At 37.9% G+C, this 18,665-nt stretch overlaps 1 protein-coding gene across 16 annotated transcripts in view; it reads right to left on the minus strand.

The window, feature by feature from the left end:
* The window catches only part of atp2b2 (ATPase plasma membrane Ca2+ transporting 2), a 193,282-nt gene that overhangs the window by 51,732 nt on the left and 122,885 nt on the right, over nucleotides 1–18,665 (minus strand). For all 16 annotated transcript variants that reach the window (XM_081357729.1, XM_081357726.1, XM_081357725.1 and 13 more), the window contains exons 3-6: nucleotides 12,240–12,437; nucleotides 7,384–7,641; nucleotides 3,524–3,649; nucleotides 1,059–1,184 (exon numbers count right to left, since the gene is read on the minus strand). In XM_081357729.1, coding sequence (XP_081213855.1) covers nucleotides 1,059–1,184; nucleotides 3,524–3,649; nucleotides 7,384–7,641; nucleotides 12,240–12,437 — 708 coding nt within the window. The remainder of the gene's footprint in view (nucleotides 1–1,058; nucleotides 1,185–3,523; nucleotides 3,650–7,383; nucleotides 7,642–12,239; nucleotides 12,438–18,665) is intronic.

An 18,665-nucleotide genomic window follows, 5' to 3' on the forward strand; every position in this document is an offset into this window, starting at 1 on the left:
ATGGTCTACTTCACATTTTTTTCTCTTAGAAGGATGAAAATAATCTGTGATTTAAAATGTGATTAAATTATATACAGAAAGTGATCAGGGTGCTCCCTTTGCAATCACTGTTGAGCTGTCAATCAAACACCGCGAGTTTATCAAGACTGAGTTTTGGACTCACGCCAAAACTCCTGTTATAACAAAGTCTGGTTATAATCAACAAAAAAATTTTTTACATTGTGTTTGCACTGTTAGTTATGATAAAAGCATTCGTTAGTGTGCAGAAACCGAGTTGCGAAGACGAGATCACTGCATTCATACGCTTAGCATGTCTGTGATTGGCTACATGCTTTCATGATACAATCTAAGTATAATGCTATAGATCTGAATATAATGCTATAATCAACACTTTTCACGATTAGTTAACCTTGAGAGCTGTAATAGTAAAAACGTGCTAAGAGATATCGAGAGAGTTCCACATGTGATACTGTTAGAGATGTTAGCCAATCACAGCAGTGGGCGTTTCCAATGAAGTCTTATAGCCAATCACAGCAGTGGGCGTTTCCTCTGAAGTCTCACAGCAGACACGCCCCTTCAAACAGAGCGTTCAAATCAGAGGCTAAAATCAGAGTAGGAAAAATGCCTTTTATTTCTAATTTATGACAATTTTTGATGTGAAAGCCAGTAAACATTATAAAATAAAAGAAAATAAGGCAGTTCATGACCCCTTTAATACTTAGGGTTAAAGGTTTGTTCAAACCATGAAATACGAGCAATAGTAAATACACGACTGGGCAGAAGTTTGGAAAAAATCATAATTATTCCAAATTATTCTGACAGTTTTGCTAAAACAGGGTGAGTTTTATCAATTATAAACTGTGTTTTCACTTTTAGTATGCTTTATAATGTTCTTTTCCCCCAGTGTCCTGTTTTTTTTTTTTAGGTTTACAAAGATCTGCTGATATAAGAAAAAGGTTTATGCGATAATAACGACATTAACTGGCAGGAATGAATGTTGATCCCCGTACAGAAGTGTCTCTGCTGAGGTTCTGTCAGGCTGAGCTTTAGTTACGCACCTTTCTTCTCTTTTTTCTCCTCCTCCTCTCCACCAGCACCGAGCAAAGTGAAGATGATCCCAGTCTGAGAGTTCACCCCGACAGCCATGACCACCATCCGACCCGAGCCCTCCATCACATGCGTGCCTGGGGATTCAGTTAACGGCAGAGTAAGTCATGGAGAAACTGTAAGTAATAGCAGGCCTGACGCTCTCACCTCTGCACAACTGACACAATGTGTGATCTCATAGATGACAACACCAATCCCTCACACACACACACACACACACACACACACACACACACACACACACACACACACCTGACTGCAGAAGTGAGAACTGACTCATTCATCAAAGCTAATTGATAGAGTTTATGCTCTCAAATGTTAAATTAAACACCGAACAGACAACTGCTTGTCATTTTTGTCCATTTCAATATAAAGTTGTAGAATCAAAGTACATTAAAAGAGTGCATGACAATAAATGATGTGGTTGGCACTGAATAGCATAACTAATAAATATGTTTAAATTATTAGCGGTAACACATTTGTTAACATTAGTTAGTTAGTTAATGCATTACATAAACGAAGCAATGGATTTTTTACAGCATAGTTTAATAAGTAGATTTAATCATTGTTTGTTCATGTTAAATCACAGTGCATTAACTTACGTTAACAGATACAACTTTTGATTTGTAAAATTATTATCTGTTGAAATTAAGATTAAAAAAGAGTATTGAATACTGTAGAATTATTGGTTATTGTTAGTTCATGTTTAGTTAAAGCTAGGGTAGGCAATCCTGTAGAGCTAGCCAGATTTGAAAGTGGCACCTCTTCTAAGCTCCGCCCCCTCCTGTCAGTGCTCCGTCCAAAGCCACGCCCCCCCACAAACATGAACGAGCATCCACATTTGGAGTCAGCTGCACTTCACAGGAAAGCCGAGTACTTCAGCACATTATGGGCATCAACCAAACTACGTCATGTCTCATTCACCTGTAAGTAAACTATATTATTATTAAAATGAAAAAAAAAAACATGGCTATTGTTAGTAAAGTTACTCGCAGTTTTCAGGCTAACGTTACACGTTTGGTGTTGTATGAACTCGGAAATGTAGCTACGTCTCTTTGGATAAAAGCGTCTGCTAAAGTAAATGTAAAAATTTAACGTTTTGTTTTGTTACTATCACTGGCAAACGTGAATTTTATGTTTTTATAAATCTTCGTTATTTTGGTTGTTAGAGCTTCCACGACGAGAGCATTGGATCTGATTGGGCTAATACAAGCTACAACAGTAACTATGTTGCCTAACATAACATATATCATGGAAATAACAAATCCCCCCGAAGCAAAACAAATAATTACCTGTCCAGCAGAAAGACCGCAACCTCGGCATCGCTTTTTAGGCCCTTCAGCTTCCTTAGTTGTCTCCAGCGTTCAAAGGATGAACCGATGTTGACCCGAGTTTGTCCTGACCTCTGGCTTTATCAAGCGCCAGTTTCGTTGCAGCCTTTTCTGCCTCAGACTTTCTTTTTTTAGCCTTTTTGTCAGGGCGAGTAGTTACAAGCAAAGCTGGTATTGGTAATTTTGGCTGCATTTTATCTGCCATTGTGCCGCAAACTCCTGCTTAGTCGGTGTAGTGAGCTATATGTTTCCGGAAACGGTGACATGTGATGAGCACACGCAGTGGGGCGCGGGCACGAGACATGAAGGCATCTGATTGGTTCTTTACATTCGCACCGAATGGCAGTGATTGGTCAGAGTTTTTACTGTCCTGCAGCTGCTACAGAGGTCAGATTTTTTTAATTCCTTTTTCTGAACACATAATGTATTGATTACTATCAGAATGGAAGGACCAGTTCACCCAGTATAAAAAAAATGCTTCTGAACAGGATCGCCTACCCTAGCTTTATCTCATTTTAACAAATGAAACCTTTACATGAAGCTAGTTTCTAATTCAAACACATCAAATAACAGATTTCCATCTGTCCCATCTTAAACAAACATAATCATGCAATGTTTTCATTCAGATCTAATCTGTTGGATTGATATTCAATTCACTATTTTGTTAATTAATTACCAAAAAAATATAATTCTGAACTGTGACCCACATTTTGCACAAAACATTGCTACCACATAAATTAAATATTAAATTAGAAAAAAAAAAAAAACCTCAAAATAATGACATCAAAGTAGTGTCATTTTTGGGTACTTTCTACAGCATGATGGGAAAATAAGTCAATAATATAATATTAAACACTTTCTAAAGGTTAAGCACCTCCTTTCAATGACTACTTGTTAAAAAAATAAAATAATTAAGCCTATTTGTAGGAAGAACCACTTATATTTTTTGCCTGTGTTGATCGATTTGACTTTTTCTGATCAGTGTGGATGCAAGTGGATGTCGAACTTCAATACTTATTATGTGTAAAACAGCACAACAAAGTGAACACTGTGAAAGTAAAATATAGTAGTACAGAGGGATTCACCAGAGAGAAGCATGGGGTCTTTATCTGCAGCTTTGCGCACGTGGTCGGATTCTCCCGTCAGAGAACTCTCATCGATCTTCAGATCGTTGCCTTGTATCAAGACCCCGTCCGCTGGGAGCAGGTCACCTGAGCACAGGAAGGGCTGGCAATTTAACATGTACATTTTGTAGAATTAATAAGAAAAAAAAAATACAAAACATGCCTCACCAAACCACACCAACCGCACAAAAAAAATGAAGCGCTTTCCATACAGGAACACGTAATGAAACTTGATACATCAGAAAAGAACAGCATCTTAAAGGATTAGTTCACTTCAGAATTACAATTTCCTGATAATGTACTCTCCCCCACGTCATCCAAGATGTTCATGTCTTTCTTTCTTCAGTGGAAAAGAAATGAAGGTTTTTGAGGAAAACACTCCGGGGTGTTCCTCCATATAGTGTCTTCAATGGGGTCCAACGGGTCGAAGGTCCAGATGTGAGTTTCAGTGCAGCTTCAAAGTCTCGACACGATCCCAGATGAAGAATAAGAGTCTCATCTAGACAAACCAGCGGACATTTTATAAAAAAAAAGAAAAAAAAAGAAACATTTATATACTTTTAACCACAAATGCTGGTCTTGCACTAGCTGTGATGCAACACACATTACGTAATCACTTTGAAAGGTCAAGTGTGACGTAGGCGGAAGAACCGACCTAGTGTTTGCAAAGCAAACATGCAAAGACTAAGTCAAACGCCATTTTTCAAAAATAAATAAAAATAAAAGGTGAAACAACGATGTCGGACAATTTTGAAGTTGAATTTTTCACCCTACCCTAAATTTTTAACCGGAACATGCGTGACCTTTCAACTTGATTACGTAATGTGTAGTGCATCAGTGCTCGTGCAAGACCAGCATTTGTGGTTAAAAAGTATATAAATGTTTATTTAGTTCTAAAATGTCCGCTGATTTGTCTAGATGAGACTCTTATTCTTCATCTGGGATCGTGTCGAGACTTTGAAGCTGCACTGAAACTCACATCTGGACCTTCGACCCGTTGGACCCCATTGAAGACACTATATGGAGGAACATCCTGGAGTGTTTTCCTCAAAAACCTTCATTTCTTTTCCACTGAAGAAAGAAAGACATGAACATCTCGGATGAAGTGGGGGAGAGTACATTATAAGGAAATGTTAATTCTGAAGTGAACTACTCCTTTAAAAGTTCAGCACTCATTATGGTGCGATATGTTTTTTTATTTTAAAAAACCCATAATATTCAAAGTAACTTATAGCAAGTCTTCAGCTTAACTTGATAAATCCAGCGGTCAAGAGCACAACGGGGATAAAACTGTTTCTGAACACAGGCAGCCACTCAGCAATGGAGCATATTTCAGAATCTAATCTCCAAAAGCTCTTCTTAGTGCCTTTGTGTTCCTTCCAACAATTCCTTCAGTTTCTCCAAACAACAAGTCTGGATCAATATCGCTGTCTCCAAAGAATTCCAAAGTTGATCCTCTAAGATGGCACATGTCAAGCATTTCACAACAGAATCTCTCTCCAGTTACTATAAGTTTACAGCCCTAACTAAGTCAAAATCAAAATGACGAGAATAGCAGTGTGTTGTGCAGCAATAGGCAACACTACTGTATACTGTAGGTGTTCCCCAGGGTTCGGTATTGGGTCCTTCTGTTGTTTATATATCAAAAAGGTGTTTTCGTTCAGAGATAATTTTGCTTTCATTTTCCATCTTTGCAATGCATCATATCATCTCCCACACATGTTCAAAAATAACGGTAAGCTACTGCTAACCACCGCTGTACTAGTCAAGGAGATGGAGCCCCTTTTCCAGCTTGCCAAACGCTCTCACCCACAGGATCCCTCCATCACTGTCAACTCATGCATTATCTGCCTCCCACTCGTTCAGGAGATCCGAAATGACATCCAGAACCCCTCCAACACCGCAGAACCAGCACAGCACTTGTCTGATAACATCTCCAGAGAATAAAGTGGTGATCAGCTTGACCAACTCTCATAATCACACTGTAAATTAATGACACAGATCAGTCTTGCTTCATTGCACAGCAATGCTGTCCGGTCATGCTTTAAAGCTCTCTAGATAACGCTCCACTTCATTAGTAGATTTCAGATTATATATGGGTGAACCTTCAATTACAAATCTTGAATTTCATCTTTGTTAATACATTATACATTGACACGTCCATGGATTTATTTTAATCGGGATTTAAGGATATGAATGCGTATATTGTAGAATAACTTTACCTTTATGTCTTCAATAATTCATTTTAAATGGTTCTATAGTGTGAAATATTAATTGTAGTACATATATCCCATGTACTGTTGTCTCTCGATTAATACTGTATGTGTTCATAAAAGTGGCATGAATGATAATTATAAAAGAATGAGCTCAATACTGTTACAAATAGTTTTAGATGGAGTTTAGCATGTCACACTGTGGGAAATGTCAAGTTCTCAAAAATATTAAATGTCAAGCTTATTATTTATTATTATTATTACATTATAAACTGTAAGAAAAAAAAAAACACAGTAACACATTGTTTCGCAAATGATTTGTAATTTGTAAATAGTTGTTGTGTCCGGTTGCTTTGAGTGTGTGGTACATAACAACTATTTACAAATACCAAATCATTTGCGATATAACAAAGTGCAAAATAAAATCCCCCGATTGTAACACTTTAATAAATGTATTATATAGGGGAAATGAAATAGTCTGAATAATAGGTCCAAATTTAACCTTTGAACTCAATTAATTAGAGAGACACAATAAAAAAAATAATAATAATTCAAAGATGCCCCTAATATGTCTTTATAATCTAGAATCAATCTTTTATTTTTCTTTAAAATCACCCTAGAAGGCAGAAAAGTTCCTCTAATTGAAGAATCACCACTATATTCTCCTCTGTTACTTCAATCATGACATCTCAGTCTCGAGTTTTATCATGTTCATTGATATGACAATGTTACTTGGAGAGTCCATGTCAAATCAACCAGAGGGTCTCGGCTCAAACATTTACAGACATAAACAGTGATGAAAGCCCAAATATTAAATGCCATGGATGAATTGAGTAATCCACTATTTTGTCATGAGATTTGGAGTCAAATTACAGGAGCGTAAAAATAACTGTAGAAAGATGGCAGCATCATTATATTATATTTACACACAGATAGGAAGGTCTGTTAGTAAATTCTGTTGACTTTACTCGAAAAGTAATAAACATAATTCACTATGTTTTAGTTCTTAAAATGTTCTTTTGGTATCTTCATTTAAGCCTCTAAATGGTTCAATCCCAGAGATATAGGGATCTCAATGCGGCTCCATGAGTAAATGGTTAATTTGAACACATTTTCAGTGGTCGAAAACCAAATGTGGGTCACTTATTAAAGTGTATTAAAGTAAACAGATTTAACGAATAGACCTGTGTAAAAATAAAATAATGATGCTGCCATCTTTCTAGAGTCATTTTGACGCTCCTGTAATTTGGCTCCAAATCTCAGGTGAAAATGATCATTTTGACCCCCATGTACAAAATAGTGAATTACTTTGGTGAATTAGTGAATAAAGAATGAATTAGTGAATTATTTCACCTTGCCATTTAACATTTGGGCTTCCATCACTATTAATGTTTGTCGGGCGGCTTCTCGCCCTGCGGGACCATCTTACAACAGATACTGAATCTGGCGATGTAAATGTTGAGCAAGCAATCTCATTGGCTGGCCAATTGGCCAATCAGCTCGTGGCATGTAGTAAATAATGTGATTGCTAACAGACAGCATGTAAAGGCCTTATCAGGGACCTGTTATACATACAAGAGGGATAAGAAAGAACTTGGGGACACATACCATACTTGATTTGTGCGATATCTCCAACGACGATATCTGACACGGGGAGTTGTATGACCTGTCCTCCTCGCACCACCTGGAACTTCTGCTCCTGCTCGATGCGGCTCTGTAAACCCCTGAACTGCTTCTCTTTGCTCCAGTCGTTGAAGGCCGTGACCAGAACAACACACACCACTGAGAGTAAGATCGCAGCTCCCTCGATCCAGCCGGCCTCGGCCTCCCCTTCGTCCTCGGCTCCGGCGGCCGCTGTCCCGCACGCTGGAGAGAGAGCATCAGCAGCGCTGTCAATCATCATCTTTTCATCTTTATATTTATTGTTCATGTATTTTATTGTTTGTAAGGTGTCCTGAAAGGAGCCCATAAATACATTGAATTATTATTATTATTATTATTATTAACATTTAAACACACTGCTGAAAACACACTGTATAAATCCAACTGTTTTTTTGTTTTGTTTTACCATATTCATGGAGAGTGTCACTTCTCACGCCACTTCTTGCGAACTTTTTTTTTTTTTTAAACAGCCTTTAGCTCTTTCTTTTATAATTCTTATTTATTCTTTTCTTATAAGCTCATATTAATTGTGAATACATATGTTTTCAATATTTTTTAAATTGATTTGTCAGACCACAGGACCGTTTCAAAGGAACTAGAAGAGTGAAAAGATTAAAAGAAAAGGTGAGCGGTTGCAGCACTTATTAAACAATCGTGTCCGTTTGAATCCGTAAATATCTCGATTGAAAACAAAGTTCATGGACCTAAATAACTGTCCATAATAATCATAATCATAAATAATAATCTGTCCAACCTGTGTGAATTTTTGTTTCTCTCATGCAACACATCAGTTATTTTAGTTTTATTATATTTTTATTTTTATTTTGAATTAGCTTAAAGTTTTAAATTTTTACTTTTCAAGATCATTTTAGTTTATTTTTTGAGTGCGTTTGTCATTTTATTCGCTTTTTTCTACATTTGTGTTTATTTTTATTTCAGTTTTTAGTTCATTTTATATTTTATTTTTCCAGTTAATTATTTTAGTGCTTCAATTTCAACTTATTTCAGTTTATTACCAAGGCAATTTTCTAATTTGCATTTAGTTAAAGTTTTTCAACTAATATTTACATTTCATTTGATTTCAGCTTTATTTCAATGAACATACATGTTATTAATAGCTTTAGCTCTATAAAAACCCTGAACACATCAGCAAAAAGCTGCACTTTTCCATGCAACAAAAATGCAGTGTGATCATGTGAGATATTCTGCGAACTGCCCCTTTAAATGCTAATGATTATTCGGCAGATCCAGTGTTGGCTGATCTCAGATCAGGTCTATTTTTAGGCTCTGCAGTGCGGACCCTCCTCGGCTCTAGATCCTTCATTTGATTCGGCTCCTCTGCAGTGAAACCTCTTCATTCTGTGTGTAGTGTGTGTGTGTGTGTGTGTGTGTGTGTGTGTGTGTGTGTGTGTGTGTGTGGAGCTGTCCGCGGTGCTGAAGTGTTAGATAACAGCTCGTGACACACTGGTGCCGCAACACTCTCCTCAACACACTCCACCGAAACGGCCCGTTCTGCAGGAGACGCTTTCTCAAGCTTGCTGATTTTATGCAAATTTTTGTCAAATTTGGACAAATGTGCCGTTTTGCATTTGAACTGTTTCTGATTTTCCGGCTTAAGCTGTAAATTGAGCTAGTGTTTTCACTTCAAACAGTGTTGTTCTTCCTGTTTTCCAGGACAAATATCTAAACATTCTTCACTCGAGATACATTTACTGGAGAAGCAAAGTGATTCTGAAGCTGAAAACACAGAATTATTGTAGATGAATATGCTTTCACTGTCACTGACTAGATATATTTATAATAATGTAGGACATTTTACTGGCAACATGGCATTATCAGGACACACACACATTCCACCACTGCATTATATTATATATTATATACTAGTTTAATGTAGTTCTGACACTAAAACTGTGTGAACTATCCATAATAAATATTGTTGCATTTTTGTATAGCGATATATTGTTACACCCCTAGTCATTTTGCTTCTCCAGTAAATGTATCTTGATTTAGAAGAACATGTAAGAAAAATATCCTGTCGACTGAGCTTAAAGAAATAGTTTAGCAAAGAAAAAAAGAAAAAAAAGAAGATACTACATCCGCTTGTTTGCTGTGTTTTCTCATGGTACACAAAAGTAGACATATTTGAATTTGTCTTCCTTTTTTTCACACTGGTTTCCATGGGCTGAGGAGTGAATGATGCAGTGTGAGCATTAATGAGCTTCACGATGAATCTCAGGCTTCAGATGTTCAGTTCTCGGTGAGATTCTCCCTGTATCGATCCGGATGGAGCCTGTGCTTATCTTGCATGTGGGAGATTCTGTGAGGGATGTCTGGACACACGGAGCGATCCATCTCTCTTACACACACAGCACCAGTCTCCATCAACAGACACACACAGCGCCAGTCTCCATTAAAACCAGAACAAGTGTCACAGATCTCAGATGTAAGAGCGGCGCCGGTGGAGCCGGCTGAGGATTCATCGTCTGCACACACACACTGTTGGAAAGTGTGGAATATGCATATTAATGTGCAATTAGCATATTAACGTATTGTGGGAAGCCAGAAAGTAATTAAGCTACAGACCTTTAGTGAACTACATTACATTTCTTAAGGGAGCAATTTCATTCTAAATATATAAAACACCATAATATTATTTGCTATTTACAAAGAAACATCAAACTTCTGTTTTCAATCAGTTCACTGAAATGAACAAAGTGATTCACTAGACTGAAGTGTGTCTTCCGAAACATGTCTGATTATTATCTCAGCTCATTTGTCCTTGTATGCAGAATCAATATGATATAAAATACAACAAAATAGCATTCAGCTGTGATGCATGCTGGATAATGCAGATCCTTACATATTCATTTATTAAGTTTCATGTTATTGTGCCAGAGAGATTCATATAATCACAGAATCTGATCATAATACCAGCTAAACCATCTTGACACACGATGAGTCTCCGCAAGAGTTAACATGCTCTTCTTCGCTCAGATCTAGACCGCTTCATCGCTCTGAACGCATTGGAATAAAAGATCATTTTCCATTCCTGGAGTAATTGAATTCTTTGAGCATTATCGTGATTGATAATACTTGCTCAGCATTCTTTTAGCTTCTTTACGCTGCTTTAATGGCTTTGTCTTCATTGCACATTTTATGGGCCGCTGGTGTGATGTATGGCCTTCACCTAAAGGTTATTCTTCCAGCGCACACTTCATTAACTCTTCGCTCTCTGAATGCAGAGTCATGCTCGCTTTACTCGGAGACAAACACTGACTGCTGATGGACTTTCTCAAAGTCAAGTGAAGAAAACATGTTTGGATATTTCATTCTGTGATCGATATGCAAGAGATCATCCACGGCTATCTGTGATTTAAAGACTGGCTGAAGTGAAGCGAAGTGCATTCAAACGGTTTCATGCATCGCCAGCCGAGGATTATCTCACTTATACAGAACTGTGGTCGTTCGCCCACATTGATGACTGGAAGAGTGAAGTTACGGCTCGCTAGATCTAGCATTCTGTCCGCTTTAAATCAGACACGGAGATAAAGTAGTGCGGTGCGTTTATCTGAATGAATGAATTATAGCATTTATTTGAATTAATTATCTAAAGAGAGAGAGAGGGAGATTGAGAGAGAGATGCGTGTGTGAATTACCTGCATCTGTGCAGCGTCTCTCTACTAAAAGTGAAGCTGTGAGTTTAATTACTTCAGAAACAGCATTATGTCTCATACCCCCCCCCCCCCCACTGCTGAGAAATATAATGCAGCATTGCTGTAGCCAAGCTATTTATTAATAGAACAGTGTTAATTAATTAAATTAATTAATTAAATAATTGAATTAATTAAACACACACCCTCCAACCAATCAGAATAAAGTATTCAGAGTATTTGGACACTTTAGCCACACTTACAAATCACTGAATGTCCCTGCAAGCAAAATATATATGCAAAAAGTCATTAATTGTAAAGAAAGATGCACAAACAATCAATATATATATATATATATATATATATATATATATATATATATATATATATATATATATATATATATATATATATATATATATATTCATGAACTGCTTCTAAACAGCACGCCAGAACTAGACAACTGCGGTTGGATACTTTACATGCTCTTTTCCTGGTTTTTAGACAGAATAAGACACGATGAGCACCGGACTTTGTGTCCAGAGGGAATGTTTGGAAACTGACATCCATTAAAAACCACCTTGACATCAGTTGCTTAAAAGTCATTGTAAAAATGTAAATGTAATGTCTGTGAGTATAACAGTGATGTAATCCTTCTGAAATCAATTGACCTGTACAGATGACAGTCAATGCCAGTGTTTGATATGTCCACATCAGAGCATATGAGAAGCTGTTTAACAGTGAATAAAACACCTTTAATCATTACTTTTCTGTGTTAATATTTCTCAATATTAACTAATCTTTACATTAAGGTGACAGTTTAGTCAAATTTGCTCCCTCTCAGGTCGTTCCAAACCTGTATGATTTTTTTAAATATATATGTATATTTTTTCTTTGTCTTTTATATATTTTAAAGAATATGTCTACATTTTTTGATGATGTGATGTTTTTTTTTTGTTCGAATATCTTCTTTTGTGTTCAACAGAACAGAGAGAGAGTCATGGAGGTTTGGAACGACATGGATGATCTTTCCTTTAAACCAGGACTGGTGATAAACTGTCTTTAACGATAACCAGCGCCTCGGTTCCCTTTATTCCATAAGCAGAAGATTGGCTGTACAACACGAGGACCGCGTGTAATGATACTCACACTCGCTGCCCTCTCCAGGCGGCTGATAGAACGACAGACCCAGAGAGATCATGGCTGCGATTTCGAGGATGATGAGGGTCACGTCTTGTAATGCTTCCCACACTAACTGTAAAAAAGTTTTTGGCTTCTTTGGAGGTATAAGATTTTGCCCGAAGACTTCTTTTCTTTTATCTAGATCCGTGGCATCTCCAGTCAGACCTGTAAGGAAACACAAAGACAAATGTTACTAATTAAATACTAATTAAAACTCAAAAGACAATACGCACTGAAAAAAAAAATAATAGTGTAGGATTTACAATTTTCATTTCACAGTCCTTTTTTTTTTTTTTTTACATTGTCAGCAACAAGAGCGATTGTGTTGCTTCATATACAGCCAGTTTGACATTCCCAGTTTTCAGTGTGAATGAGATGCATTTCTCTCCATTGATGGTCCATTGATTCTGACTAGGCAAACACACTCAAAAAAGCCAGCACACTCGTTCAATGCGAGATAAAAACACTGCTTTAATGAAAAGTGGCAAACGTTTTGGTCACATGTGACCTTTCTCAATGCCCAGTGCAGGAGTCACATGATTACATGGATCACATGGTTACCCAAACTAGGGTATACAAACAACCCAGAAAACATATTTGAAGAATGAATGAAATGAGCTCACTACACAATCCAATAAACAATTTCTTCAACTGATTCTGACTAAATCACATTTTCATGAGAAACAAACACATTGTACACTTATACACTCTTTAAAGTGTGAAACAGCTGACTTACTGTGTAAATATAATATATCTAACTGTCTCTGCAATGAAACTGACAGTGTCATATATTTAAAGTACCTTTTCACATTGGTCTAATTGTAAAGCATGGTGTAAACGTGTTTTCTTTTCAGTTCGTCTAAAGCTAATAATACTCCCCATAGAAAAAAAAAAGAAACAATTTAGTTTAAATAGTAACTTCGCTGAACCTCGAAGTGTTGATGTGCAGAAATATTATGTTTGTTTTTTGCACATTATTATGGGCCCTATCTTACATCCGGCGCAATGCAGCGGCAAGCGCGACGCAAGTGTGTTTTGCTAGTTTCAGCCCGACGCAGTTTTCATTTTCATGTCCTGCGCCACGTTGTTTAAATAGCAAATGCATTTGTGCCCGTTTGTGCGCCCATGGACTGCTGGTCTGAGAACGAGGTGTGTGTTCTGGCGCATTGTTGGAGTGTTGCTATTTTGAGGAACTGAAATAGACTGAGCCATTGACCAACTGAACCCTGGTCTAAAGTCAATGGCGCAGTATTTCTTCGTTATTTAAAGAGTGCGTTAGTAATGTGCGCCTATAGGCGGGTCCACAACGTGTGTACACTCTGCTTATTACACAAACATGCCAAATATTAAAATTAAAAGGATTACATTGTAAAAGATTATTATTGTGTACATAAAGATATGGTGAATCCGGCTTAGATGTTCTGCTTGCGCACTTTTACCTCGCGCACGAGCAGATCCGTTTGCGCTCTGGAGAGGCGTTCGGTCTTTCCACTATCAAATTCCGTCATGTAAATAGCGAATCCGTGCGAATGCATGGCGCCAGCGCAACTGGCATTTAAAGGGAATTGGAGAAGAGACTCTGATTGGTTTAACGCACATAAATCCCAAAACACACCCATTACTCATGAAGAGAATAGGAACGACCCTTTTAGACCATGCGCCGGGAGCGCCGACCATTTTTCCCATCGTTAAACTAGCAAAAGTGGATTCGGACGCACACTGAGTGAACTTGCGCCCTGCGCTTTAGACCATGCGCTTAGATTGTTAAAACATGGCCCTATAGCATGTTATTATATTATATGTTTAAGGTGAAGTTATAAAAAGCCAAAACATTATGAGCAGTCACAGGTGAAGAGATTATTGCTGATCATCTCCAAACAAAACCTCAAATTAAGGTCTGGGTATATTAGATGGTCAGCAAACAATCAGTTATCTTAATCAACAGGCTGGATGCGGGAGAAACGGGCAGGAATAAAGATCTGAACCACTTTGACAAGGAACAGAGTGTTCTGGCAAGAAGGCTGGGTCAGAGTGTCTCTGGTTTTTGGGTTGACTCCCAGTCAATTTACCAACAGTGGTTGGAGGAGGGATAAACTAGAGATCTGCGCGGGAATTCTTTCCCACTCCCACCCACAACATTCATGTTTTGCTTCACTCCCCCTGCAAAAGCCCACAGGTAAACGTATGCATAGTTTTTTTCAGTAAGTCTATGAAATTTCCATGAAAATGAATGTGTCGCCTAAACACAACCTACATCCCAGTATAAACACTCCCGATAAATAATTTGTTATTAAAGTGTCTACATTCACAAACTACTGTTAATTCGAACAGAAAAGCAAGCATAGGCTACTATGTGTTTTGGTATCACAGAAAGTTCTTTTCTGATGACAAAAAAAGCTGTCACTCATTTTAGTTAATCACGATCTCACAAAGTTCTGTTATAATCAATGAAGCGGTCGACACTGCGCAATGAATCATGTCTTTACATCATGTTAACACTTCGTTTGTTGTGATTTGCGAATGTACAGAACTTAAACACCTCTGATTGGCCATTGAATTCAAGCGATCAACAGAAGTGTCTCTGATTGGATACACTGCTCAACCCCGCAAAACCACATTGTAAATAGAAACCTCTGACGCTCTGCGCAAACACAGATACGCACTGGATCGCTAAATCTGTTTCGCCAATATGCTTTTATTGTGGAGAAAACTGATCCTAGATCAGCAGTTATGCAGCTTACTCGCCCATCAGATATCGTCCCGCAGGAGTGTTAGTCTAGTTTGAACTAAACCATAACTACAATTCGAGAAAAACTAATTAGAGTATTTTTTTAAGACAGCGGCTATTTGTACCAAGTGAAAATAGCAATAGATTCTATTTATACTATATAAAAGAAGCAGTTTTTTTTTTTTTGCAATAATTGACAAATAAATGTACATTAAACGGCATGCAATAATAAAATAGAGTGCAAATTATTATATTTATTGAAATTATTAAATGGACGACAATAAAGCTCTCCCTACAGCTACCCCTAATAACCGCCAAACACTTTATTATTAAACACATATTAGACTTTTTATTTCCACTTTTCAAAGAATTTCTTCTTTTTTTTTTAATAAATGCCTTTCCGATTTGATGTGATGGGAAAAGGACGTAGAGCGAGTTCGGCAAAAAGAAGGATTCGAATTTGATCAAAACTTTCTGTCACGTGCCTTTCCTCTACATTATTGCCACTGATGACAATTATGCATTCTCTGTAATTTTGTCTGGCCAATCAGACGTCAATGGGCGGAGTTAGTGTAAATAGCCTCTGCTATCACAGCCTGATCTCATGCAAATGCATCTCTATAGCTTGTGTTTATCGTGCAATTTATACGTGAAAATGAGTTTTTACGTGCATATGATATGCAGTTTTCGTTTGCATGGTAATACGCACTTTATTGCGTGTAATACATACATAGCCCACACCACTACTAAACCTACCCATGCATATCATACGCACGTAAAAACTCATTTCCGCGTATAAATTGCACACTGGTATAAAAAACACAATGCGTGCTATAGAGACGCATTTAGTGTGGTGTAAATAGACACTCAGTTTTTAAAGTTAGTCCAAGGTATTGTTTTTTTCTGTGTTGAAGTGAGTGCCGATGTAGACGCGTCTCGACCAGCGGCGTTTGAGATGAGTGTGAATATTGAGACGCTTCTCAGTCCCCAGGATCAGTTCTCTTCGCTCCAGAAGAAAAAAGGCTTTATATCCCGTGCCCACGAATGGAAAATGAGCAATCCATCTCTCGGAGTAAGATTGGGCCCTCATGTCACCCACAGTCTCCAATTACCCAGCTGACTCACACACAGGCTGTTCGACACACTTACATAAAGCCTTTCTGCACTCACACACATCACACACTGAGAGTTACAGATCTGCACTACTAAACACACTAGTCAACTAATCCGTGAAATGATGGAAGCCCTGGATACTGGACTGGGATCTGTTCATCTAAACCTGACTACATGCATTTCTTGGGAGACTTTTCCACAAAACTATGGAGCAGCACAACTGTTTTCAACACTGATAATAATCATAAATGTTTCTTGAGCAGCAAATCATCATATTCGGATGATTTCTGAAGGATCATGTGACACTGAAGACAGGAGTAATGATGCTGAAAATTCAGCTTTGATCACAGGAATACAATATTCACATAGAAAACTATGGAAGCTTGTTTCTGCCACAGAATAAAAAATAAAAAAAGGTACAAGAATTGCGTGATATAAAGTCAGAATTGCGAGATTGCGAAGAAAATTTTCTCGAAATTGTGAGAAAAAAAGTCACAATTATGTTTTTATCATGGATAGATGCACTTTTATGATGGACAGATGCACTTTTATGATGGATAGATGCACTTTTATGATGATAGATGCACTTTTATGATCATATATGCACTTTTATGATGGACAGATGCACTTTTATCATAGGTAGATGTACTTTTATGATGGATAGATGCACTTTTATGATGGATAGATGCACTTTTACGATGGATAGATGCACTTTTATTATGGACAGATGCACTTTTATGATGGATAGATGCACTTATATGATGGATAGATGCACTTTTATTATGGACAGATGCACTTTTATGATGGATGGATGCCCTTTTATGATGGACAGATGCACTTTTATGATCATAGATGCACTTTTATGATGGACAGATGCACTTTTATGATGGATAGATGCACTTTTATGATGGATAGATGCACTTTTATGGACTTCAAAACAAAAACAGCCATTCACTGACATTACAAAGCTTGGAAGAGCCAGGACATTTTTTTATATACAACTCAGATTGTACTCGTCTGAAAGAAGAATGTCATATACACCTAGGACGACTTGAGGGCGAGTAAATCATGGGCTAATTTTCATTTTTGGGTGAACTATCCCTTTAAGATGGTGATGATAATGAGGCACACTGGACAGAGAGATCGCTCTATTCTCCACTCGGTTTATCGACACATGCCGTGACTCCTGGAGTGTGTACAGAGCCGAACGCTGGGCAGACGTGATCGGGACAAGCCTTGTTTTCTGAGATTCAGACGGTTTGTGGACCAGCCGTGCTGATCCGGATTCGCCAGCTGCTGTTGTGTCTCTGTGAAAGCTTGTTTCCATTAGCACTTTTCAGTCAGTACGAGCGCTGCTGTAATGAAGATCAACCGTGCAGGACACACATGTGTGTATCATTTCTCCTGCACATCAGCACAGAAACGCAACGGTGACCAATGCTCTGAAACTAAAGTTTGCCAAGCTACATGCAAATAGCAAAAAAGCAATAAAAGAACAGGTTAGATACAGTAAAAACATTAGCTTTTCCTAATTTCCTATTATCACTGTAAAGCTGCTTTGAAACAATATTGTTAAAAACGCTATATAAATGAAGGGGACTTGACTTGACTTGACATGGGAAAACAAAGTCACTTATTTGAAAAAGTAACTCTTAAATTTAAAAGTAATGCATTACTTTACTAACCACTTGGAAAAAGTAATCTGTTAATGAAACAGTTGTGAAGCGTCACGGCCAACACTGGCTATAAATATAGTGTCACTTTTGAATAATTTTGAAGGAAAAGTATTTAGGGCCCTATCTCGCACCCAGCGCAATTGACTTTGTACAGCGACGCACGTGTCATTCCTATTTTGCACCCGACGCACAGTGAACTTTTCCCTCCACAGACGCACGTCAGTAAATTAGGGAATGAACTTGCGCTCCCGGGGGCGGTTCAGCGAAAAGAGGAGGAGTGTTCCGGCGCAAACGTTCCCTGGTGCTATTTTGCAGTTTCAGAAAACAATTCCTCCACTGACCAGGAGAAACCTCGTCTAAAGTCAGTGGCGCATGTTATTCAGATGCTATTTTAAGGGCGCATGCTTGGCCATAATGTAGCGTGTGCACAACGCACACACACTTTGCTTCTCTCATCTACACACAGACGCAGTTCACATTTTGCAAACCATACATTATTACAAGGAAAAATATTACCACACGAGGGAAATCATTGTGGTGTCCATGAAGATGTGATAAAATAGGCATAAATCTAGCTTACACATTTACCCAAATTATTATACGCCTGTTTAAGCGAAGCTAATTTGGGTGTGTTTCTCCGTCCCCAATGTCACTTCTCTGTGTTTTACGGCCGTGACGAGAACGCCGGTCTCCTCGGCTGTGAACCGCTCCTGGCAAATCCGCTGTTATAATAGCAATCCGCCATGGAACAAGCGCGCCTGCTCTTAAAGGGAATGTGAGATGACGCTCTGATTGGTTTATTTCACGTTACGCCCAAACCACACCTATGAATAATGAAGCGACTTCAGACCAACACATTTTAGATTTGCATCCAAA

Source organism: Scardinius erythrophthalmus (assembly GCF_964197995.2).
Source record: "Scardinius erythrophthalmus genome assembly, chromosome: 25".
In the NCBI taxonomy this organism is placed as follows: domain Eukaryota; kingdom Metazoa; phylum Chordata; class Actinopteri; order Cypriniformes; family Leuciscidae; genus Scardinius; species Scardinius erythrophthalmus.